This window comes from Telmatherina bonti (assembly GCF_933228915.1).
Source record: "Telmatherina bonti genome assembly, chromosome: 13".
Lineage (NCBI taxonomy): Eukaryota > Metazoa > Chordata > Actinopteri > Atheriniformes > Telmatherinidae > Telmatherina > Telmatherina bonti.
This window is the reverse complement of record NC_136611.1, coordinates 11381894-11407973: the sequence shown is the minus strand read 5'-3', so window position 1 is coordinate 11407973 and position 26080 is coordinate 11381894. Positions and strand designations below refer to the sequence as shown.

Here is a 26080-nt window from a genome sequence, read left to right as displayed (position 1 = left end):
ATGAGGGGAAAAATATTGATTACAAAAGAAAGTCTCTGCAACACCCTCCTGCAAGGTTGAGCAGGTTTCTGTTTGCTTATTTCTGTTTCATGTGAAAGCTGTGAAGCAAATGCTTATGTTAATAATAGTGCTTTTTCCAATAATATGTTTTGCTAATTCTGCTCTGGAAATTCCAGAAAAGTAATAGTAATCAGGCTGATACTACATGTCTGTACAGTTGTCTGACCCATTTTGGCTGGTGTGGTTCTTCGCCTGTTTTATTTGTAATTTTCGTTTTCTACCTTTTCCCAACTTTGCTTCTGTGTTCATCTCTTCCAGGTTGTTGGCTATCCTTCCATAAGCTCTGCCACTTTGCATTGCTAACTTCTCATATTCCTCATCAAATATGTTTGAGTCTGGACCTCCTTGTATTTCCACCTCTCGTAGTTGCATTTTTCAAATGATCAAAACACAGGATTAAGTATTTTTGGAGTAAAAAAAAAAAAACACGTTTGCAGCTGCATGCAGGTTTTATAATCAAAAATGCAGAATTTTACATGTTTATTTCACCGATCCTAGTTCTTTAGCACGCAGTCCTGACCCTGAAATCCTAGGTAATCTAAAAAGTTCAAACCTTCTAGCTGCTTTTTTCAGGAAAAGTTTGAGTCTGAGAGAATTTTTTTTTCAGTTAGGTATTTGTAACCTATATACACATAGAAATTTTGAGATTTCAGGTGTCACTTCTGTAAAATCTAGTTTTTAACCATCACATCAATAAGCTGACTGGCAGTTTGAGTCAGAGCAGCCTTGACACATACACAGACACACACAAAGAGACAGTCACAACACTACCGTGCACAGAATTTCTCTTAATGACCACAGAGCTGTTGCTTGTATGTGACATCACACCTGCAGGTGAGACACTGTAGTGACAAGTGAGAGTGATCTCTGCCTGAATCACACACTGAAAGAAGCTGAGATCTCAGAAAGAGCAATGTGGGACTGTGAAGTGTGCAGGATGTGTGGATGTGTGGCTGTGACAGTGTGTGCTCACCTGTCTGCGCATTTGCCAATTCATATGCAATAGCATATTAGTCAGAGAGGCAAGAGAATTTTGTTTGAACTAAGAAAAAAGATTGACATTTTATACTTAATAGTCAAACTTTTATATCCTACTGGCCTTAACATGTTTGATTCAGTGTTTCCAGTGTTGACCAGATGTTTATCTAAATGCTGTGTGGTTTTACATCCTTTTTACACCCGCCCCCAAAACAGAATTAATTTAGTCATTATTCAGTACCTTATAATAAAACTGTACAGTACTGACATTTCTTTTTTTTCCTACAGTCCCCAAGTGCTTAAGCAGAGGAAATCTTCCGTTGCTCAGTTTCTGCTTTGCATTAAATCACAATATATTCGCACATTTTTTAATCTAAAGCAACTTACAAGTCAGATGTATTCAGAAGCATTGTGGGCTTTTGTGTTTTGCCTGAAGACATTTCACTAGATAAACTAGCAAAGAATCTATTTAAAGGTTTTCAGTAAAAATAAACAGATACATATAATGACCACTTTACCTTCCAAGCTGCACCTGCCTTTCACATTAGGTCCCCTAAGGGCATTTCTTTATGATTCCAGTCTACAAATTCTACTGAATTAAGTAGAATTTAAACCAAATAATTCATTTTTTGCTGTCACATTTGTTTGCAAAGCAAATTAATTTTAATTTTAGATAAATCAGTTTCCTGCTCTTTCGTTTAAGCAGATGCCTCCCAGACTTTGAAAGTTAAAACCAAATACCTCTTGAAATAACAAGTGCAATGCCACAAACTCTGTACTTTTGCAACAAAACTCTAACTACAATTTGTTGCATTATAAAATCCAACCTGCTCTGAAATAGTCCTGTCAAGTGGGACTGTACTTCCTTTTCACACAGCAGTGGTAGATAATTTCATAAGTGCAAAAAGCATGCATATACAATACCAATAGGTACAGAAAAAAGTACAGTCGAACAGGAATATGTGATTTCCCATCACTGCAACAAGAAGGTGTACTTAGCGTGTTCAAATGGCACTCACAGATTTGTCACATGTAAATCTGCAGTAATGGTAAAGTAGTTATTTCAGTGCAGGTGTTTTATAGGTAGACAGATGCAAATGTGTGCCAGAATAAGCCCAACACAGGATCAAAAGGCAAAGTGCTGGCGTATTAATCACAGGCATGTCAAAATGAGATAAAATATAATTTTTGTAATACAAAGATCGTACCTGTCAAGTTCAGGATTTTAAAATATGGGAAATTCTCTGGCAATTGCCCAAAGTAGGAGAGATGTTGTTTTTTGTTGGGGGGTGGGGGTTGCCGTTCTTTCCTTCTGGGAAATGATGTTATATGGTTGTTGCATGTTTATTCTTCGCAGGGGTGGGGGGTTTGTCTCCTTATATCGATGTATTTTCTCCCTTATATCAAAATACAAGAGATTTATGGGAAATAAAAAAAAATATGGGAGAATGTCGGGAAACGGGAAAATACGATAGTTTCCTGCCCAAAACGGGAGACTTGAAGCCTATGAAAAAGATATGTTTAGAAAATGTCTTACATCAAGCTTGTATGGAACTAAGTTACTCTGATAGTTGTTTGAAAAAATGAAATCTTATTATGGATCTGGTGCCATGACTATATCTTGGGCAATCTCATTGCGAACTTTGCCATCGCCCACTGTTGCACTGTCTGGACACTATCCTCCTATAACCAGCACAGTGTACAGTGCATCATTGACAAAACAGGAGTAAACTAATGAGCTAATAAGCACTTTTTCTGAAACACCCACTCTGCCCATTCCAACCTATGGGTAGAACTCTCCCTTAACCTTGACACCACTTCATACCATACTCGGCCCCATGAATCATAAGTATATTTTGTCCAAAATGCTTGCTCCCTGCCCACGATCAAGCCTCATGTAAAGAGTCTGAGATGGTATTGGTTCTAACATTCACTCACTTGACCTGTTTTGACCTGATGGCATAACAAAGGAAAATGACCCTTCATCCCAAATGAGATACTTACACATCACTGAGAAACTGTTCAGACAAAAATAAGAGTTAAACTGTGCTGAGGTTAAAAGATGTAAATGCAACCATGTCAACAGTGCCAGGGAGCTGCAACAGGGCTTGTTTTGTTTGTCTGCAAATGCATTAACGTGAATGTCTGTGTGCTGACCACAGTAAAGTACAAGTGGCACCCCATCCTTCACTATGACCTCATCCAACCCCCACTAACACACACAGATGCACACACCTCTTTTGAAAGCACAGACTGTCGCTATAATGAAGTTTAATGACTAATCCTGCGCCAAAAAAGACTGGGGAGGGATAGAAAAAGGTACAACAATATTCCCTGTTTGGGAGTCTTGAATGGTTATTGCAGGGTTACAGGGAATAATGAGGCTCATATCCTACAACAGCTGATGCAGCCATAAACAACATAAGGCTTTCACAAATTGTAGCTGAAGGTAACTAAAGAGAAAAACAATCTAAACTTACTCGTTGTTGAGAAACAAGATTGACAGAATTTCTGAATTTATTCAGGCTGAATCTCTTAACTTTGGGCATGCAATCATTTGTGCAATCATTCTTTTCTTTAAACTTATTTTGAAGGTGTAATTCCACACCCCGCTTTGTATTTTATTGGTTCTTAACATGTTGCAAACATCTTGGTTATGATAAGATTTCAATGGCAGAATTGCTTGCATTGTAACACTGTCATAATGTCTTGCATCAATTCTCCTGAGTTGAGTTGCACCTCCTTGTCTAAATAAGCTTTATGTGATGAGCAAATGTGACAAACAGCTCATTGTCTCCAGTGGCAGCAATACCAAATGTTCTATTTCTTCTCTATTATATGTTTTACTGCAAGTCTAAGCTTCTTTTTCACCTCATGGCGTAATGCTAAAATATTGGTAATACACCATGTATGCAACACTTGACACTGGTGACAAAGCTGAATTTGACCTACAGTAAGTTTGTGAATGGTTTGTTACCTTCTACTTAATAATTTATAATGCTACCATCAATCTCTGCTTTGGGCTCCAGAGACTCTCCTGATTTAACAGTGCAAACTCAGCAGTTCAGAAAACAAAGTGCGCCAACATGTTGGTAGAGTAAAATACTGAAAGGTGAGCGACACAGTGGGAAGCCTGCTGCATATGTGGATCTGCATAGTAAACACAAGAGAGAAAACTGTGGGACAGAAGTCCTTTGCAGTTGTATCGAGTCCTCAAATCACAAGGATGCAAATTATATTAATATCAGATAAGAACAAAATCACATGGGTTTTAATTTAAAACATTGAGTTGGGTGTCTTATCCATTTCTTAAATTAAAAAATATATCCATTTAATATATTAGCTCAAATTAACATAGATAAGTAAAAGTTTTGACTAATTTTGTAGTTAAAGGAGCCTGGAAAGTAGAAGTGGCTTCAGGCTGTACTTGAGGTACCACAGAGGCCGAATCCATTTCTTGTGTATCAGCTGGTGACAGGCGAGAGAGGTCATGATTTGAATTCCAGTCAATCCTGTCTTGAATTTATGCATAGGTATGTCAGCCAGATGTGTGTGTGTGTGTGTGACTGTGTGTGACTGTGAATAAGTGACTCTCTCGAAATGATGGAGGTACGACAACAAGTAGCAGTGATTTTGATGGATGAATTAGTCCATTGAGAAACTGTCATTTAATTTCCTTCATGGTGAATGACCTCAAAAATGAGAGATGATAAGGAAAAGAGATCATTTCCATTTTACTGTGGGGAAAAAAAAGCCAAACAAACACACTTCCATGCAAGAAGAAAGGATATCTCCCCTTGACAAGAAAAAACATTGTGCGTTCGAAAGTCGACACGTGTTCTTTGATTTGATTAGCATGTGTCAGTGTACCATAACTGAAGAGATGGTAGACAGTGACTGAGTGGCCTCAGTTGGTTGTTTTAAGTATTAATGATTATGATAATTAGCTTTTTTCCACAATCAATCAATGTCAAGTTATTTCAATAGGCCTGCATGGTAATAGTGGTGACTGTAGAGGTAGAATATAGAGTGATGAGCGCATGTGAATTTGTACAACATATGCATGATTCGGGTTTGGCTGATTTAGCAAAATAAGTACTGGGAGATGGAGACAGACAGTGATTGGTTAATTGACAGGTTTACAGTAATGTAATAAAAGGCAATGCCCCATGCCTTCATTACGTTCTTCTGTCCTGGTGTGAGGTTAGGTGTGTTTAAGTGTGTTATAGCAGTCCCTTCTCAAAGAAAACTCTTTTTCTTCCTAGATAAACAGGCATAATTTAACTTTAATAATTCTCTTGTCTGACAGTTTCCACTTCCGAAAGCAAGACACAGGGAGCTAATTAATCAAAGCAAATGTTTATGGTGGATTTTTGTGCTGCATAATTTTAGATGCAGTCCATGAAACTTTTCCATGCCACACCACAGTATGTTGCAGCACAGAGTTCTTAAGATGGGACATGATTGGAGTATGAGTAACTGATGCAAATAAACATTTATGAACGACAATCAAATTTTACTTGTGTGACAAAAATTTCCTGATCTGTTGTCTCTGGTCTGAAATAAGTTGGTCACAAATCTTTGATTCTCCCAGTTAACAATGCTGTCTACTGTAGGTACAGTGCTGACTGCTGATAAGTAACACACACATACCTACAACAAAAGAGAATGAAATATCCGTTTTGAATGACATGAAAAACACCATTCATCATCTAACCGAATGCTACTGTCTTCCGTCATACCACTTGGTTCTCAATCGATCTCGCTTTACATCTGTCACTTTTCTAAAAGGAAACTCGTGTGTATTCCCTCCGGCTACAGAGGCCGGCCAGCCACTGGCTAACCAGCCACTTACACTCCATCTTCCCACACAGTCGCCACCTTTTAAATGATATTTGTCTGCCTGCCAGAGTCGTCATTTACAGCCACATTTCAACATCTGGTGCAGAACTTGAATAACAACAAAGTGTGTAATGTGTTTCCAATCAATGCAATTACAAATTTAATTTGTTGATCTCAAACTCTCTTAAAGGAAAGGGTTTTGTGTGAAATAGTGTATTGAATTGAGCTTATTAAGCTTAAGGTGCAATTTTAAAAGGTAACTAAAAAGATAAATTAGCCCTTTTTAAAATTAGAATGGAGATTCATGCAAATTTGAGTAAATAAGTAACCAGTTGATGGCAGTTGGGAGTATTGTCAAGCAGTGAACTGGGATTAACCAGTTGCACGCTGTTAACTGCTTACAACATAAAGACTGCAACACAAAAAACAACAAAGATGTAATACAACTGCCACTTATTATACAACAAAGTGCAATATGAACATGCACTCATTATTAAGACCTGACAAACAGGTAATGGCTTGTTACAGGGCAAAGTGGTTGCTCATTGGTCAGTTTTAACAGTCTCATTGCTGAGACTCAATAAGACAATAGTGTTTACATCAGTAAGGATATACAGTTTCATAAGTTTTTATTTTAACTAGACCTTTATTAAGTGAAACTGAATATACCCACCTTAAAATTGAAGTTGTTAATCTTATTAGAATGTTTAGCAAAAGTGGCCAGGTGTTTAAGCCACTTTGTAATGTTGTAGATTGATTGGATGCTTCTTGTCTTTGTTGCAGAGAGGCTTTGGTTTCAGTTCATGTCAGCACAATATGTAAACCAATTTTCACAGACTTCCAGCTTGACTGAGTGGGGTAATCAATCACATTTTAAAAACCAACAATGCCCTATTGTGTGATGGAACCACTCTAAGCTGTACTTGGTGGTACAACATTTAAATTTGGTCATCTTCCATTGAACATCTTTATTTTTTAAGCATGAAATATGTGTTATCCTCATTAAGATCTGAATAGAGTTTACCTCTTGGTCTTATCAGTCTGTGTAAATGGAACAAAAATTTAATTTCATAGCCGAACTGATGAGGAAATTGGTTTATTTTGTAAATAGGCTATACATGGTATTTTACGTTATTTCTATTTTATAGCTGACACTGTCATAGAGGCAACTGTTCACACTGAAAACCAAATTGCATCCCAGAGAATAATTTCTGAATTGTTTGGTTTGTTGCAACATCATGGTTTTATTACTGAGTTCTAACAAAGGGCAAAACTGTGAGACAAAAAGCATTTGAGATAATTCAAGATTTTGAATGGATGGATATATATATATATATATATATATATATATATATATATATATATATATATATATATCCATTCCATCCATTATATTATATATATAATATAATACATGATCACAATTTAACCCTTCAAAGCCATTATTTTAATTGTGTGCATGCATATTAACAAGTTTATGCTCCAAATCAGATAACTAGTATGAACCATCTAGATAATACAGTTATCATAACTTATATTATTAACATAAAGTAAGATATTACTTTACAAATTTGACATTAGCGTGTGGTAGAAGAGAAGCTGGAGTGGATCGCAGTTTGACAGGCTGGAACATGTTAGTTCACACCTCTGCATTAGGAACTCACACACTGGCACAGCTGTGTGTCTGATAGATGACCTTAGGGAAGAAATTATTAAGACTGAAGTCTGTGCATGTAAATTCATTGACGTTTGCAAATATGGAAAAGAATAACCAAAAAGATTGATTGGTTATTACTTTTGCGAAGGTTGTAGACGTTTACTTTCAACATGTTCTTAATGCTGGTTAAAAATTGAATGTGATGACATTAAAGAACAGCAAATTAAGTGAAATAACAGACTTCACAGCTACTGATGTGTGTGTCTTTGCATATGTGAGTGTGTACACACCAAGTGTTACTGATACAAGCTGACACCCTCCCAGAGCACAAATGCTTACAAAATGTCAGAGTTGAACAAGGTCACAATTAACATTACAACTTTTTTCTTTAACCCAAGAATAGATTGTTACATACAATCCAAGAGAAGTTAAAGTGAAGTTGAGTGGCTGTTTGGATGAGGTGTGAGTGTTTTGGGTGTGTTTGCATGTGCATAATTGTTTCTGATGCGGCAATAAAATACCTGTTCTTGTCAGACTTAATTAAGCGAGTGTGTATGTATGTTTGTAGCTGCTGTGAAAATCAATGGTTAAAAGACAGGGAAGGAATAACAAACAGACAGCAGAGTGATCTGAGACTGTAAGAGACTAATGGGGAAAAAAAAAACAAATACAGAGTCACAAGGAAAAGATGCCAGCAAAATGAAAGATAAGTGAGATGATGAAGCGTGTTGCTGATAAAGACTTTCGAAATGAGAAAGAGCTGTAGGGGAAGGCGACTGTCGAGTGTGTAATAATCTTCTGATTAGTCAATCAGATTATGTGCACCGGATTCCAGTAATTAACTTCTAAACATTAATCAGATGAGCCTAACCAGATTAGAGTTGTAAACAGATTAGAGAGGGATTACAAGATCATGCTATGGAACGATACGATTTCACACTGGAGTCCAATAAAGTACAATGTCTCGTTTTGTTAGACTATGATAACAAAAGCCAAATGTGTATGTGTATGTATATTTAGAATATATAAAAAAAAAATAGTGACAAGATAATAGTGACAAGCCGCTTAGGAAATTGATATATATATATATCATTTCAAATGAATATTTGAAATGATGATATTTGAAAATGATATTTCTCAAACTTGAGAATGTTGATTTTTGCTTCATATTCAGGCTGTCAATCAATGTATTCAGAAATTCAAAGAAAAAATAAAACCACATACGCTAATATCTCACTGGATTGCATTCACTGGAAAGGATGGGGTAAAAGGCTTTGAAAAGCTGTGGCAAATTTTCTGCACTGAGTAGAAAACCTCAAAATAACGCATAGGTCACAATTCTCATAAAATCTCATTCAGCTGAAGAAGTTTTATGAGAAACGAGGCTCATGCAGTCCTCTGATGGACTGGCAATCTGTCCAGGATATACACCCAAAGACTGCTGGGATAGGCTCAAGTTCCCCCGGTACCCTTAATCGGACCAATCGGTAGAGATAATGAATAAATGAATGAAAATATGAATGAGACTCATGCGCTAAACATGGTTTCATAGAAACACAGTTTATTTGAAACACCTGAACATTGCAATTATTGTTTGCCAAATATTACAAATATTGTTTTCATTTAGCAAAAACCTGTAAAGGAAACACAGCTCCCGTGCGTTTGGGGGAAAATCAAGATGACCATTGATAATTTAACTTGCTGGGAGTCATAAATAGTCAAAGAAAAATAAATGGTAACAAGAAGGAAGCGAGTGTTTACATCAGTGTAGTATTTACTGTATGGAGACAATTAATGAGGAAAAGGAAACTTAAAACTGTAAACTGGTTGCAGCTTTCGGCTGGACACGTAAGCTAATTCCTTCCAACAGTGATGTTCTTTGTTTTTTTTTAAACAGAGCACGGTAGTCCAACTATTTTATCCTCCTGACAAAGCCAGATAATGTTAACATCTTGATAGACTAGGACATCTTTAGCAAAGACAGCAGTGTAATATAGGAGAACATGACTGTTGTGATCATTTGTCATTGTCTTTTAGGAAAGCTAGCCTCCTAACATTGTCATTTTGAGTGTTTAAGTTTTACTTTCACTTTAAAATGGAATGTGTTCCTCCCATTTCACTCTGTATGGTTATTAAAACGGGTTAGTAGTGTGCATTGCTCACATGGATATAGAAGAATATACATCCAATGCTCAGAGTGATTCTAAACATGAAGCTAAATTGTCCTAAAAGTATGATTCCAATGATGCCAACTAGAGTCCAAAACATGCCTAATTCCAAGAAACGCCCCACTCAAGAAAACATATTTCACAAAATACAATGTCCAATAGATATTTAGAATGAAAGGTTCATCATTATTTCCATGTGGCCACTTTGATTTCAATGGCTTAATGCCCAACTTCAGGTTTTAAAATATTTTTCAGTCATCCTGTTCGAGCTCTAAAGTCTATATTCATTTTACATAGATAAAGCCTTTGAACCCTTATTATACACTGTGTTGCTGTACCTGTGAGTATGGAACCACAAGTACACAATTATTTCAAAGACACAAGTTTGCTTAAGAATGCCTTTTTTTCTGTTATATTGACTGTTGATTACATAGTAAATTCTGTACTCTTGTTTTTTCATTTTCTCTCACAGGAAAATAGATAACTAAAAGAATTCTACACAAATCCTCACTTAGATTAAAGAGGTTAAATTGTGCATCAGCAGTTAAATCTTCAGTGTGCAGAACTCAAAAATCCAACAAGTATTTAAAAATGTCTGTATCGTGGAGAGGTTTGATGAAGGCTTTTTGCAATAAACAATTTAATTGTAAGGTTTTGGCTCACCTTAATTTGTTTTTTCTATTTTAAATAACGCGTTAAAATAATTTCAGTTTACTGTGAGAACTTAGTTGTTTTGTTCTTGCAACATAGACGCATCCATGTTAACACAACATTTAAGTAATCCTTAACCTCTTGTATAAAACTCTGTGACAGCCTTAAGGAGTGGTGGAATTTTGTTCAAGTGGGAATCAATAGAATGCAATCAAATAGTCGATCTCTAATGCTCCACACTGCAGCGGTATGTAACATAACTGATAAATTTAGGTAATCTGAATGGCCTAAGTGCAATTGAACTCACTAACAAAACCACACGTACATCACAATCTAACATCTCCACTATAACGCCTTTTTTTTTAAAGACTATACATTTTTTAGATAGTTTAAGTTGCCTTCCTGGTCAAATTGTGGCCACCAATAGTGTCACCTCTTCATCCCTCACTCAGAAATAATAAAAAAGCCTGCTTATGACTCATGTTCTCTCTCACTTCCCTCAGTGTTCTGATTCTGACTTCTTGGATTCCTCCACTGTCTCGTCCCAGACTTTCTTTTCCTCGGCTCTGTTCAACATTTGTCTCCATTAACTTTTTTTTCTTGTCCTCCTCTTTTATTTGCACTCAGCACTCATCTTCATTCTCCTACCTTTGTCACTTTCTTGTCCTCAACCCCTGGCTCTATCATACTTGTCCTTCATTTTTCTCATTTACTTTGCCTCCTCATTCATTTTTTTTCCTCCTCTTGACCTAGCTCCTCCAAAACCATAAGTATTTTCCATCATTTCTTCCTCCCTCCTGTGAGATCTTCTCTTCTCTCCCTGCAGTTACGTTGTTACTGTTGCTCCATTAAGTCAGCTTAAGCTACAAGTTCTTTAGCCCTTTTATAAGCAGCTTTTACAAATTGGTTGACCGGCTGTGGATCACTGAAGTATAGAATTGAATGGTACCAAGGCCCAGTAGACTTATCCCAGTCTCATATTCACAACCAGGAGATTCTGGCCCAACTCACACAAAGGCTCTTCCTCAGATCTCTGTTCATAACTCTTTTTGCTCCCATGTAAAAAGGTTTAATCATTTTTAGCATATTATAATTGAATAATTCTTTTCAATAAGAACACAAAAGACACATACAAGGAAAATTGCCAGTAATCAGAGCAGTTTTTCCTCTCCATTTTTATTCTGCTTTTTCTTTTATGATTTTCCTCTTTTTTTTAAAATGAAACTTGATGAATGAATAAAACAGACAATGAAAATGACTCAACTCTCTTATCGGCAAAACTGTCGACAATGTGGCTGATTTAAGAACAATCTTGATTCGGACGTGTATCAGCAGTCAAAAATGTTTTGAAAAAGAAAACAAAAAATGAGCTCAAAACAGAAAAGGTCTTTGATCAGTACTGATTTCTACCATTGGAGAAAAAATATATGGGTGATTATTTAATAAAACATCTCTAAAAGGCAATTTCCTTTAACTATGTAAATGTTCTGCCAGCTGTCAGCCAATGTAGAGTATTCCTTTGAAATTAAAGTGTTATTTTAGCACAAACTCCTGCTGAATCGGTGTACCTGTTGTCCACTTTGACTGCAACCTCACGAGTTTTAAATAGTCGTTGGCCTGCTTATTATGCAGTGTTTCCACATTTTCTCAAATAACTATCCGTTCTTAATTTTGACTTATTGACTGGCAGCCATTGTTATCGCAGATCTCCTTTGCAGTCAATGAGTTAATATAATTATTTCATTGCTCTTTATAGATTATCCTGAAACTTTGCTGAAGTTTCCAGGTCCAAAAATGTAAAAACCTCAAGTAAACTTCCAGCATGCGTCCAAGATTATTCTCAGCATCCAGTTTGTTGGATATTGTGTGTGCCTGTGTAAGCTGCTGAGAGTTTAAGATTTCCTACACGGTGCTTCTCCATTTCCGTCTGTGCTGCTCGACTTCATCTCTGAGAGGTCTTTCCTTTATTTGCGCCTGTCTCTCTCTGTTGCAGGGTGGCCATTTGAAATTGCTCTTCACACTTCCCTGCGTCTCCTGCCACAAGCATACATACAAAGAGAGTGGGTGCATTGACCCTCTCAAGCACATCCATGCACACACCCTTATGAATCACAGTTGCAAAATTCACAGCCATGGTTTCTAAAGTCATCTAACCATCGTATTCTTCCTTCACTCAATGGTTCAAATAGTTTATTTCACCCCTTTCTCCTAAAGGAGAGCCTGGATGGGAAGCTGCGGATGGTTGCAAGGAAATCTTGAACAAATTGAATAACTGAAACGGGGACTTGACAGCAGGAGAACTTATAGTAGGACTGGAAAGAATGGTGGCACAGGCATACTGAACTTCTTTAAGGACTTTAAGTTTTCAGATGAAACCCATCGCCTGAATAATGCATCGGTTATATCTGCAGTACATTTGTTTGAGAGTGCAGTAAAAGTGGTCAAACTCAATGAAAATCAAATGTGTAGTTAACTGATGTGGGCAGATGAACGATGTAACATGATTACCTGCAACACACCGTCTTGTCTGACCATCACATCTGCCTTTGTGAAAATGTAATGACAATGACATGGGCAAGCAAATGGGAGCAACGGAGAGGGTAAAGGCCTACTGAGGAGAGAAACATAACATTACTGGGTGTACAAAAAGAAATTGAGAGAAAGAAGAATGATGGCATATGAAAGAGGGAACATTGGGTCCAAGCAAGTGGGGGAGGAAGGTGGAGATGGGCGGGTTCTTTGCAGACGAGGAAGGGGGGGGGATCAATCAACAAGTGGTATTGGAGTGTGTGGGAGTATGAGGACTTTGTACACAAGGGGTAGACAGAGTTCAGGAAGCACTGAGAGAATAGAGAAGGACAAATGATAATAATAGATTGGATTTATATAGATGCCCAAAGCAAGATCCCAAATTAAAGCATTATTCATTTGCTCCAAAGTCACACACTAGTGGTGGTAAGCTGCATAGATAGACACACTACTGCCTTGGAATTGTGGCCAACCCACACCAGCAGCGTAATCAGATAAAGGTTATCAGATATAGCTGTTTACATGATCACTTCAATAACCTGATAACTCAAGAAGTCAAGTAATATTCAAATGTTTTGGTGTGTCTGTAAACGGACGCTTCCAGTCTGAAGTGTTGCCAAATTTCACCTCTACCTTTTACCAGAAACCTAATCTTGTTTTCATTGGCCAGGTAAGGGTAATCTCTGCCATGGCGGTTAGTGCATGACTAATGTTCCAGTGACTATCACAGCTGATGATCATATGTTGCATTTGTTTGAATGCATTTGTGAGTGTCTTCAGAAATGAATACAACCTGTTGACAAGCTGCGGTATGTAAGTAAGCAGCAGGTGCAGAGTAGAGACCAGTTTAACCGGAGGTAAGGTCACAGTGTTGATAGTGGTAAAACAAAAGATGGGAAGTTTAAAAGACGACATTCTTGTTGGGCTTCATGTATCGTCCACAGCTGTCATTTCTTTCTGCTGTGATAAAATAAAATGAGCCAAATATTAACCTTCTATATTGTTGCCATGCTTTGTTTTGTTTAAGACCTACACATTTGGCAACTCTATTCCATCTAGATTATTTTATGTGCCTCCTTGTGGCATCCTCCAGTTACAATACATACAGGTAGGTATCAGAAAATTAGAATATTTTAAAAAAAAGTTCAATATTTTTTGTCACTCATTTTACAATGTGAAAGCCATTTATTATATGGATTCATTACGCATATTGAAGCATTTCAAACATTTAGTTCTTGAAATTTTGATGATTGTGGCTAATAGATATTGAAAACCCAAAATGCAGTGTCTCAGAAAATTAGAATTTTACATAAGATCAATGAAAAAAAGGATTCTTTAAACAGAAATGTCAGGCTTCTGAAAAGTATGTTCATTTCCATGCACTCAATACTTGGTTGGGCCTCCTTTTGCATGACTTACTGCATCAGTGCGGCGTGGCAATGGAACTGATCAGTGTGTGGCACTGCTCAGATGTAATGGAAGCACAGGTTGCTTTGACAGCAGCCTTCAGGTCATCTACATGGTTGGGTCTTGTGTCTCTCATCTTTCCGTCGACAATACCCCACAGATTCTCTATGGGGTTCAGATTAAGGGAGTTTTTTGGCCAGTCAAGCACAATAACACCATGGTCATTGAAGCAGCTTATGGTACCTTTGGCAGTGTAGGCAGGTGCCAAGTCCTGCTGGGGAAAAAAAAGGGCATCTACAGAAGGAAGCATGAAGTGCTCTAATATTTCCTGGTAGATGGCTGTGTTGACTTTGCACTTCAGAAAACACAGTGGACCAACAGCAGCAGATAACATGGCTCCCCAAATCAACACTGACTGTGGAAACATTACACTGGACTTCAAGCAACATGGATTCTGTGCCTCTCCACTCTTCCTCCAGACTCTGGGACCTTGATTTCCAAATGAAATGCAAAATTTGCTTTCATCTAAGCAACAGTCCAGTCCCTTTTCTCCTTAGCCCAGGTGAGATGCTTCTGTCGTTGTCTCTGGTTCAGGCGTGGCTTGACACGAGGAATTGGACATTTGTATCTCATGTCTAGGATTCATCTGTGTGTAATGTCTCTTGATGCGCTGAGTCCAGCTTCAGTCCACTCCTTGTGAAGCTCCCAGATTCTTGAATGGATGTTTCTTGACAATGCTCTCAAGGCTGCGGTTCTGCCTTTTGCTGGTGCACCATTTCCTTCCAATCAACTCTCTATTAATATGCTTGGATACAGCACTCTGTGGACAACCAGCTTCTTTAGAAATGACCTTTTATGGCTTTCCCACCTTGTGGAGGGTCAGTGATCATCTTCTGGACATCTGTCAAGTCAGCAGTCTTCTCCATGATTGTGTAGCCATCTGACCCAGACAGAGAGACCATTTAAAGGTTTAGGATACCTTTGCAGGTGTTTTGAGTTGATTAGGTTGTGACACCATGACTTTCTAAGATTGAAGTTTTTCACAATATTCTAATTTCCTGAGACACTGCATTTTGGGTTTTCATTATCTATAAGCCACAATTATCAACATTTCAAGGATTCGGTATTTGAAATGTTTCACTTTGTGTAATGAATCTATAAAATATATAGGTTTCACATTCTGAAATGAGTGACAAAAATATAGATCTTTTTTTTAAATATTCAAATTTTCTGAGATGTACCTGTACTTTTTAACTCTCAACAGAGTTAGTTGTCCATGCATATCTTCTACCCTTGGAATGGGGGTGATTTGTATGGTTTTCAGTCTTTTTATCACATCTTAAGCAATGACTGTTAAAAACATGAGACTTTTTCAATGCAAAATTCTGAATTTGCCATCTTTAAAAACTGCCTAATTTTTTTTTTTTTTTTTTTGAAAGTGTTGTCATCTATTTGGTGGTACTGTGAAGAAACCCACAGATTGTACCAGTGGTTTTCCTACAAGTGGTCATGGGAGATGAAACTCCATCCCAGTGGGCATTGGAGACAATGCAGAATACCCCCCCAGGACATTTAAATGAAGAGTTTCCCCAAAATAAAGTTTCATTAACACCAATGAGAAGAGCGTGCAGAACAATGGAGACAGGCAGCAAGCGAACTATTGGGAGAACAAGAGAAAGAGAGACCACCAAAATAAACTCCATGCTTGTGATAAATGCCTCGCTCCGAAATAGAAACCTCATCTCTCTTTCATCCTCTTCATCCTCTTTCACCCTCTTACGTCTCCTCCCCACGTTTTCCCTTCTTTCACCCATAACTCACACCATCTCTATCTGTGCAACTGTCCCTCTCTCCTGATCTCTCCTCATCTCGCTCTCTCAGATAGTCTGCCATCTGTGTGATCAATGGTGCTCATTCTTCTCAGAAAATTCTCTAGTGATGGATTTTTCCTTCCCAGTTCTCTGTCTGCGTTGAATGAGGCAAAAAGCCGAATGATGCTATGATGCTTTTCATCAAGCATATCAAACCTGCACATTTTAGTGTGCGTCAAGATTTCACAGGTGTAGAAAAGCAGTTGAGGATTTTTTTCTTTACCTTTAAATGTATGGAATACTTTCTTCAACAGTAAAGTAAACAAAATGCTGGCTATTAGATTCCATACTGGAACAAACACATGCACTCGGTGGAACAGTAGAAACAGAAGAAGAAAGAGAAAACTAGGGTTTGTCATACATGAGCGGAAACATGAAACTGGGAAAAACATTCAGAGGCATTTTTGAGACATTCTGCTTTGGTCAAACCGGTGATGAACAAAGTGGTGATGTGTGTGAACTTGTTCAAGTTTGTGTTTTTGCATTTGTTTGTGTAATGATTTGTTGCTCCAGATGTGCCTTTTCTTCCACTAAATTCATCTTAACACACGTTTTAGGGCATAAAAAAGACAGGCAAAAAAAAACATTACCCTAAAAGTGTGTGTGTGTGTTTGTGCTTGTGTGAGTTCATACTTGTCTCTAATTAAATGCAAATATTTGAGTCAATATTTAACCAACACAATATCAAGCAAACTGATACCATTATCAAGTCTTGGTATCTTTTCTCACTCATACCCATCTGGCTTTTCTCTTGCTTTCTTTCTTCCTGTCCTACACGCTCCACTGTGTTTTGATTACTGGCTGTGTGTGTGTGTGTGTGTACTTGGAAATAGAGCAAGTTGGGCATTTTGGGGGGGAAGAAAGAACACAGATGGGCCTTGTCAAATCTCTGTACATCTGGCTTTATTCTTGTCCAAATTTTTGCGTGCTCCCATGTTTATATGCCATATTTTGAGTCATTAATGTCCTACATGGCTGTATGGAGATTAATGCATTTGAACCCAATGTGCATACACATACTTATCAATGCATGCACATTTGTGTACACTATAGTCCTCAGAAATCCACACACAGACACAGACACACAGACGCACTGTGCAGCAGAACACAGTGGGTATGGACTCCTGTTGTGTTTTGCGGTTGCCAAAATAATGATGCCAGAGAATCTGGATCATGCCAAGTTTAATGGTAGCCAAAGGCATACCAGTGTAACGATGACAGAGGGCCAGCTGACTTGTTGTATAGCGCCTTCTACTGAGCTGAGATTTGTCTGCCTGTTATGACAAGATTTGTCCTTCTTCAGGGAAACGAAAGATTAACCTAACGCTGAGGAAATGTTTTCTTTTTTTTTTTTTTTAAAGTAGTTTTCTCTTCTACGATTCAAACAGCTTCATTCAAGGGTCAACTTTTGCCTGCGTGAGAAAGCTCTGCATGTGTGTGCATGCATGTGTGTGTCAGCTGCTCAAGGTCCCTGTCCGGGATCAGGACATATGCTTCATGAGACTCCTGTGGACACACATACACACACACACACACACACACACACACACACACACACACACACACACACACACACACACACACACACACACACACACACACATGCAGGCACCTCAAGGACACCCATAATGATGATGAAAAAGAATGGGGAAGGAAAACCTGAAGCTTGCTAAAGCTAATGTGCTCATGTGTTTCAGCTACATGACCTGCAGCATATGATTATTTCAAGCCACATCTGAAAATTCACTCTAGCAACATTTCCAGCAGTCTTTTTGTTTTTTTGCACGTGACTCTAAACCTTTTAAGGATAATAGACTCCACAACATGAGGCAGCTCCTTCTACCTGTGCTGCTGGCATACAACTGCATAACACTGGTTTCTGAAAACTACATCAAGTTTGGCACAAAATGACTTTACCTTTGTATTCTGCCTTATTACAGGACAGATTTAACTAGATATGTTGTATGTTTAACTTGAGCATACTTTTTTAAGAAGCATTGCAATTTTTATTTTCCATGTGCCCCCGACAAATCTTGCCTTGTCAGCAGCCGTATAACCTTTCAGCCCTTATAAACTGAAGCGCTGCATTTATCACTTCAAATGATCTAACTGAAGACAAGTTGGTCTCATTTTTGTGAAAGTATGTGGAGTCATCCTATGTAACAGAGACTTGCCAGCATCTCCAGTCAGCCAAACTCTGGTCTGTGTGTGCATTTTTGCAGATATTTTACCTTCTTTTTCTCCATCACTTTTTTTTTTTTGTTTCCCTCTTCCTCCGCCTCACTCTTCTCCTTTTATTCTGTTGCTCTCTCACTGTCTTCTGTTCCCTCGGCTTGTCTCTCTCGCTTTAAATACATCCCTATGTGCCCACGCACCATAACCAAGCCAGCCTGCTTATTCATTTTACACTGAGGTATCACTTTATTTCTCTGCTTTTATTTTTTTGTGTAGTCGCCTCGGTATGACTTGCCCCAGACAGCGCTATGCTGTCCCACCCTCATTATATTTTCACACTCCGCTTCCCCAGGACACAAAACTACACACATGCACACACTTCCACGCAAAACTCGACAGAGTATGTGTGCATTTTCTTTATTTCAATATGGCTTCAGTTGCATTTCCCTTTGTTTACACATCACATTTGAAGATGCAGTATTTTAAGCCCAATTTTACAGCGTTTTCCTATCAACAGTATGCAGTATGTATAGTCTGTGTTGGATATTCCCACACATATTTTAATACAGTCATCTGCAAAAATAAATGCATACCATGAAAATATTTGGCAGGGATCCCATTAACAGGTTATTAAGATCTTTTTCTTTTCTAAACTTTGGTTTGTACTGATTAAGTTTTTACTCTTGGTAGTAAAACTCCAGCTGAGTGTTTGGTCCTTAGTGTCCCAACTCCAAGGTTGTACACATCAAACCAAAGCAATAAATCCTGTCAACTTATGATTTAGAACTTGGGTAAGAAGGTAGTCAACATTAGCTGCACTGGTTAATACAGGGAAACCTAAAGCTTATAAATGAAAAAACAAAGCAGAGTCCTGTTACAGCAATGTTCCAATAAGTTGTAGCCTAAGCAGTGGTTTCCCTGCGGTATGATACACACCTTCCCAGAAGTTTAACTTCATGTTGCAGAAATGCAAAATGCATAAACCGTGACTGATTGCTATGTTCCAACATGTAGCCTTCATCAAACAAAATATAAAACATAAAAGGCTTTTATTGTATCAGGCTTGGAACTTATGTTCATACAGACTCTGTTGCTTCAATGCTTTTACACACATTTCCTCCAATTTCTTTCTTTCTCTGCAAGAAGTTTTAAAATGACTCTTATTAATCATAATTATTATTTTCAGTTCCTGACTAAACTTTAGAACTGGAATTGCATGCAGTAGTATCTCCTTTGAAATTGTCAGTGTGAAAAAAGTATTGCAAATAGAAACTGTGACCCTTACTCATGGTTGGTGGGTCTGACTGCAGACTGAGACAGATGCATGTCACATTGATTTAGATCAGAGCTCTTCTACTCCAGTCCTCCAGGGTCACTGCAGGTATTAGATGTTTCCATACTTCAACACATCTGACTCAAATAAATGGGTCATTGTGCAGAACTTGATATGGGCTCTGTCCAAATGTCCACAATATTCCTTACATAGTGGCCTATTTATTCAAATGAGGGGTTACTGTTTAGTAGTAATATAGTAATAAGAATAATATATCAAACATAGTGAGCAAACAATCCACAGACTCTCCTTTTTCATTTCCAGAAAAATGTTTCTGAAACTAAAACAGACATCAATATGCCATAAGCAAAACATTTTTTCGCAACAGTGTGTGCATATCAGAACCTATAAAAAAGCTGATCATCAAAGTATATTTATACATTGGGCATTTTGGGAATTCTGCAAAATCACAATATAATCCATTTTAGTTGATGCTGGCATCAAGCCAACACTCATATTCAAGGAACTTAAATTAATTGGTCAGTTTAGCTTCTTCCACCATACAGTACCAGCCAACCAAACTGATGTTGGCTCAAGATTAGCTTTCCTTCTACAACAGTACTGGCACCAAATATCCTCTCTAAACAAGACTCTTCCCAAGAAATCCTCAAACTTCTAGTGTTTGTGAAATGTCTGATAAATGAATGAATAAAAAGTTTGATGTAAATATATGGAAATAATATGCTAAAGGGCAACAGTATTGTTCATTTTTGATATATGCTGGTGTAATGCATTCTGAAGGGGTGCTTAAAAAATGCATTAATGTAAGCTGCGATGCTGAGTCAGTCATGTCTGTAACTGGAAGCTAATACGTTTATTCTCATCTTCCTGATGAAGAGAAAATGTCAGAAACACCTTGTAGTATGACCTGTATCTGTGTCAGTGGGTAGTGATGCATGTGTGAATTTGTGTAAAAGGAAAAAAAAAATGTTACTAGATATTTGCATATGTTTACATCGGTGGAAGAAATCAAAGATGCATTTCACAGGTCACTGGGTTTTATGTGCCGTTTGTTTTATTCTAATAACTGGTTTACACTTTCAGATAAAAGTTGTGAGTGATGCTTTAAATATCACAACTTCTTGTTTTTAAATTAAATTGAATTAAAATTCATTTCCTCTCTTCTCTTTTTCTCTCCACCCTTTTGTCCCTTTATGTTATTTGTTTCCCCCTTTTGTTTCCCCCCCTTTGCGTTCCTTTCCCCGTATCCCTATATTCTCTTTTATAATTTATCTCTCCTTAGTGTCTGACAGCCCATCAGGAGCAGCAGGAGGTGGACCAGACTCCTCCCAACCTCGCTTCTCCTCCTCCCTCCCTACATCCCTTCCTGTCCAATGCCAGTTAAGTGGCACAGACTCCGCCTTCTTCCTGCGGGAAGCCAATCAGGAGGTCATGCGAAACGGCAGCCTGTCATCACGGACTGAGCCGTTTTTTCTCCACCAGCTAGAACCGGGCATTGCTGCCCCACAACCCCTGCCAAGTGTCAATTGCAGTTATGGAAATCTGAGCATCGAGCAGCCAATCCCAGTGGAGCTCCTTCAGGGTCCTCCACCACACCTGCTGCTCTTGAGCAATCAGGTGACGCTGAACTGGAAGGTTAAAGGTCAAGTAGTGGTGCCTAAAGTGGGATCAATGAGACCATGGATACAGGTACAATTTTTATGTTTTAGTCAGAATACTTAATAACTGATGTTTTTACAACATTAAAGCATTACCATTTTTTTTTAAAGGCAAATGAATGTCAGAGGTCCAAGAATGTTGTTTTGAAAGTGAAATACTCCAAGTTCAACCTTGGTCGTTAAAGCTATAATTGGTAATCGTGCTCAGAGTCACTTTTTCTTTTTACTCTGCGTGAAGTGGTTCTGATAGTAATGTATACATTTTGTAATCATGAACAAGAAATGTAGTTAGATGTGACTTCCACTGGCATCCATTCAGTGATTTTAGGGGGCATTCCTACTTCCCTTGTAAGATCACCAAGTGAACAATCTCAGACTCGACTATTTGAGCACTTATTTGATAAAAATTGGAGCAAACAGGTGAGAGAGCTGACAGAATTTTCCCATTTTTGGCCCTCATATACAAGCAATGGGGACAAAAGCCAATTTTGCATACTGTGGGACCTTAAAACATGTTTGTAGGCTTCATACACATCACTTTTTAAAGTAAATTAAACTAAATAAAGTAAATTTAAAGTAAATTTAAAGTAAAGCAAATTCTTCTCTATTCGGTAGTATATTGTTTATTGTAAAATTATCGTCAGCTACTTTGGAATCATTTGCTTGATTTTTTTTTTTTTTTTAAATAAAGAGCTTAATTAATCTGGTTTTTTATGTGGCAAGTGAAGTTTATTTTTCTTCAATTAGATTAACATTTTTAAAGACCCCTTTTGTATGTCTTAGACAAAAGCAGCTGCTTCCTTTAAGTCCTAAAAGGTGACATGATTGTGAGTTAGCTGAAACAATTAACACATTGACTAGATTTAAAAAAAACAAACAAAAAAAAAAACCATTAAGCCAGGGATGTCCGAAGTTGGTCCTCGAAGGCATCTGACCTGCAGCTCTTGTTTCCTGCAAACCTGAATTAGAGTGAAAGGTCAACATGATCAGGAAAGAACTTGACAACTAGACAAGCTTTTGAGGCGAGCTATTTAATTTTGAATCAGGTGTGTTGGATGAGGGAGACTCTTAAAAACCTGCAGGATTGTGGCTCTCGAGTGAAGTGGGACACCCTTGCTTTAAGCAGTATCTTGGAGCTACACACATTAATCCAGAGTGGGCAGAGTGGTTGATATAGTTTCTAAATACTATTTTCCATCTTTTGTATGCTTTTTTTTTGTAGGTATTATTTTATTTGACTGGCCGGCACTGGGACGAGCCTGACCCACCTCCTCCATCCCTCCTCCCATGTGTCAGAGCCTTGGCTGTTCGTGACATCAGTGAAGCAGCACCCTCGGCCGGCTGCCGTCTTATGGGACCATCTGGCCTCTGCGTTGTCCGTCTGGAGATTCCGCCAGCTTGGTTTGCACCACCACAAGTGAGAAAAAGACCTCTTGAAGTAGCTCTTCCATCAGTGGATGTGTATTACACCATTATACCAGTGGAAGGGGCAGGTCAAGAATGTCCCTCCATTGTTAATGAGCCATGGAAAGCTCAGATTGCTAACGTTGGCCCTCTTGGAAGTCTCGGCTTGGGTCTCGGAGGACAGTGGGGCTCCTTGGAGGATGGAGGTCTTCAGGACATGTTGAAAGCTGGTTCTGTGGAGATGAGCATGGGCCCAGTTTCTCCCAAAGGAGAAAGATTGCAACTAGATGAGAATGTGGAGGTTTTGGTGCCACCCAGCCCAGTTCGACTTGGTAAAACGGTGGCATTTGGCATCTACATGAAGTCAGATTCAAGCACGGAACAGTTTACTCTGAGGTAAGAAGATAATCACTTATTTACAATTTTGTTGGCACAATTTTCTTTTGGATTCTGCTGTCTCTTTGTTTCTTCATAAATTTCCGTCTGTCTGGTTCCTTTTGCTGTTTACTTATTCCTTTCCTCCTATTCATGCTCTTCTCTCTCATCTCTCAACTCTGTCGCCTCCTGAGGTTGATGGCTGTCACCTTTGTGTACTCAGCCTCTTTCAGGAGCCAGCAATGCAAATAACAACTTGATGAATATTCATGACTTATCCAATACAATATAAAACAGAAAATAAAAACTGGGAGAGGGAAATGTGTTTGGGACAAACTAAACATCAGGGAGAATAAAAAATTAAAGAAGTATGACATACGAGGACCTGGGTTACCTTGAATGAAAGAGCGGTGCACTTCATAGGTCTTGGGTGCACTTTAAAAAGACATGCTATATGTGTTTTGATAGATGCAGGATGTTTTTTTAGACTATATAGTGGACCTTTACCCCTCCTCCCGGAGTAAAAGTCAGTTCACAAACACTGATCTGAAGTAAGTTTGCATATCTCTTCCCTTTTCCTCCTCATCATTTGACACATCTCAGGGATTTCAGGTTGACAAATGATAGATGTGCAAATTCATCACACTATTCAGCAAACTTCCCTGAGATAGCGTAGCGTGGCTGAAGCTTCAACTATTCACTCCTGGGAGGTTAGCTCATTGAAAACATTTTAGCATTTCTCTATGATTTTGTTCACTGTCAAGTTCACATGCATGAAAATGTAAAACTCAGTAAAGTTGGCTGAATGTAGTCTGAATATGCTTTAGATCATGCATACCTTGCCATTATAACGTGCTGCTTACACATAACAGTAGCACATTTATTGTGTGTTAATGTAATTAGCTCATGACGTCAACAATTGATAACAAATATGTGTTTAACAGATAACTGTTCATAATGCTTATAAAAAAGAACTAACATTAAAAAGCGTCATCAATGTGTTTTATAGCATAATATTTAGTAATATTGTCAAACTTTAGATTTGCAATATAAGAAAGTTCAAGAACTTTGATTAACCTTTTTTTTTTTTTTTTATTGTGGAACAAACTGCCAGTGGATATCAAACTTTCACCAAGACACTTTTAAATCCAAGTCAAATGCATTTTTTCCCTCTAGAGTTGTACAAAGTAAATCATACAATGACAAAAATGCATTAAATAAGATTTAAGCATAGCAAGAAAAAATATTTGATTTGAAGATGGGAGGAGCTGAGACTTCATAAACTATTGTGTAGTTTGTCACACTTTAACAACTGCAGCAGAGCTGGCAGATGAGGCCAATGAAGCATTAATTGTATGACTGAAAGTGTTCAAAGTAATCAAAAGAAACCGGGGCACAAAATAACACTTGTAAGCATTAATGGATAGCATAATTTGCATAAGAAGCGTAACAAAGTGGCCCATAAAGTTATGAATCATAAAGCTTTGATCAAATACTTAAGGGTTATTAACTTCTGTCGCTATCCCAGTACTTTATGCCTCTACATAAATGAGTTTATTCTCTACCCCACTCTCTTAGACTGACTGGACAGACCTCTCGACTGTATGATGAAATCACACCGCTAGATTGACCGCTAATTCCAAAACCCTTAAAAAAGCATCATTTCCTGTTAAAAATGACTCTCATTGCCTGACAGGATATTTTCTAGTTCTAAGTTCTTTTTATATGAAATGTGGGGATCTCATTCTACTGGTTCTCACTCACTCTTGACCGAAAAATCCTTCCTCTCTGATTGCCTCCATGTCTCACTTCATGCACCAGAAGCGAGGAGAAATGAGACGTCCAACAGGGCTTAGAGTGAGAAAACATACAAGTTCTCTAAGTGGTACGACTTATGGCTGCTGCACCCGTGACACACATTGCTAGTTATACTACAGCACCAAAAATTTCTTATGACACATTTGGCTTCACCGACCTTGTGTCTGATTTCTATCAGTTTCCTGCCATTTAAAGCTGAAGGGAGCTAGGATGCAGTGAGAAGACAGATTACCATAAATAAAAGCATCTTTTGTGACAGCAGTGCACTTGCACCAATGTAATTAGGAAATACAGTTGTGCTCATATGTATTCATACCCTTTCATTAAAGAAAAGGCTGAATTTACAACAGTCACTCAAATAACTGGGGACTTAATAAAAAAAGGAACAATAACTAAAATTTTCAAAAGCAAACAAACAAATTAGTCCTGGACAAATTAGAGCATTTTTTTGTTGAACAGTGGGACAAAATACCTGTCAACAGATGCAGAAGTCTGACTGAGAGGAACAGAAAACACCTGACTGTAGCGGAAACATTGAAGGATTGTTCAACAAAATATTAGTTTATGAGTGATATAATATGTAATAAATTATCTTATTTGTTTGCTTTTTTAAAAAAAAAAAAATTCTATTGAACCAGAATTAGAAAATGTCATGATTTTCATAAAATGTTTATTTATTACTTTAGTCAATTTCAGCTTATTTTACAGGCAGCTGTTTTTTCCTTCTTTAATGAAAGGGTATGAATAAATATGAGCACAACTGTAATTTACTTCATTTGGAAACACTTGTGAGATAAATAATATTAGGCAATAAGGGGTCAAATATCACCATTACAAGTTGGCTTTATGTTTTTTCCCAAACCCTTTGAAATACAAATATTACCATTATTAAAAAGATCTCAATGTTTTATTTTTTTTTTTTGGAGGGGGAGGAAAACAATCATTTAAGGATAATGAAGTGAAGGAAGCTTGACCTACCGGCTAAAATAAACCCAGCAAACTCGTTGATTCACTTCATTCATATGTCTGCCTTTCTTGTGCTGTATATGTACTTGTGTAAAGTACTGTCACAGCTGGTAGAAGGGAAAGTATAATACCTCTTTTTTTTTTTTTTGCCATCACTTTTTTCCATTCTGTTTGCTTCTTTTTTCTACATTACTACAACTTGCTTTGTTCCTGTCAGTTTGCTTTAC

The 26080-nt window shown here is 37.8% G+C and overlaps 1 protein-coding gene across 1 annotated transcript in view; it reads left to right on the top strand.

The window, feature by feature from the left end:
• Positions 1 to 26080, top strand: part of LOC306764356 (transmembrane protein 132C) — a gene marked incomplete at both ends in the record, with an annotated part of 272386 nt that overhangs the window by 59736 nt on the left and 186570 nt on the right. The window contains 2 exons of the mRNA XM_079251499.1: positions 20915 to 21321; positions 22513 to 23090. Of these exons, the coding sequence (XP_079107625.1) occupies positions 20915 to 21321; positions 22513 to 23090 (985 nt within the window). The remainder of the gene's footprint in view (positions 1 to 20914; positions 21322 to 22512; positions 23091 to 26080) is intronic.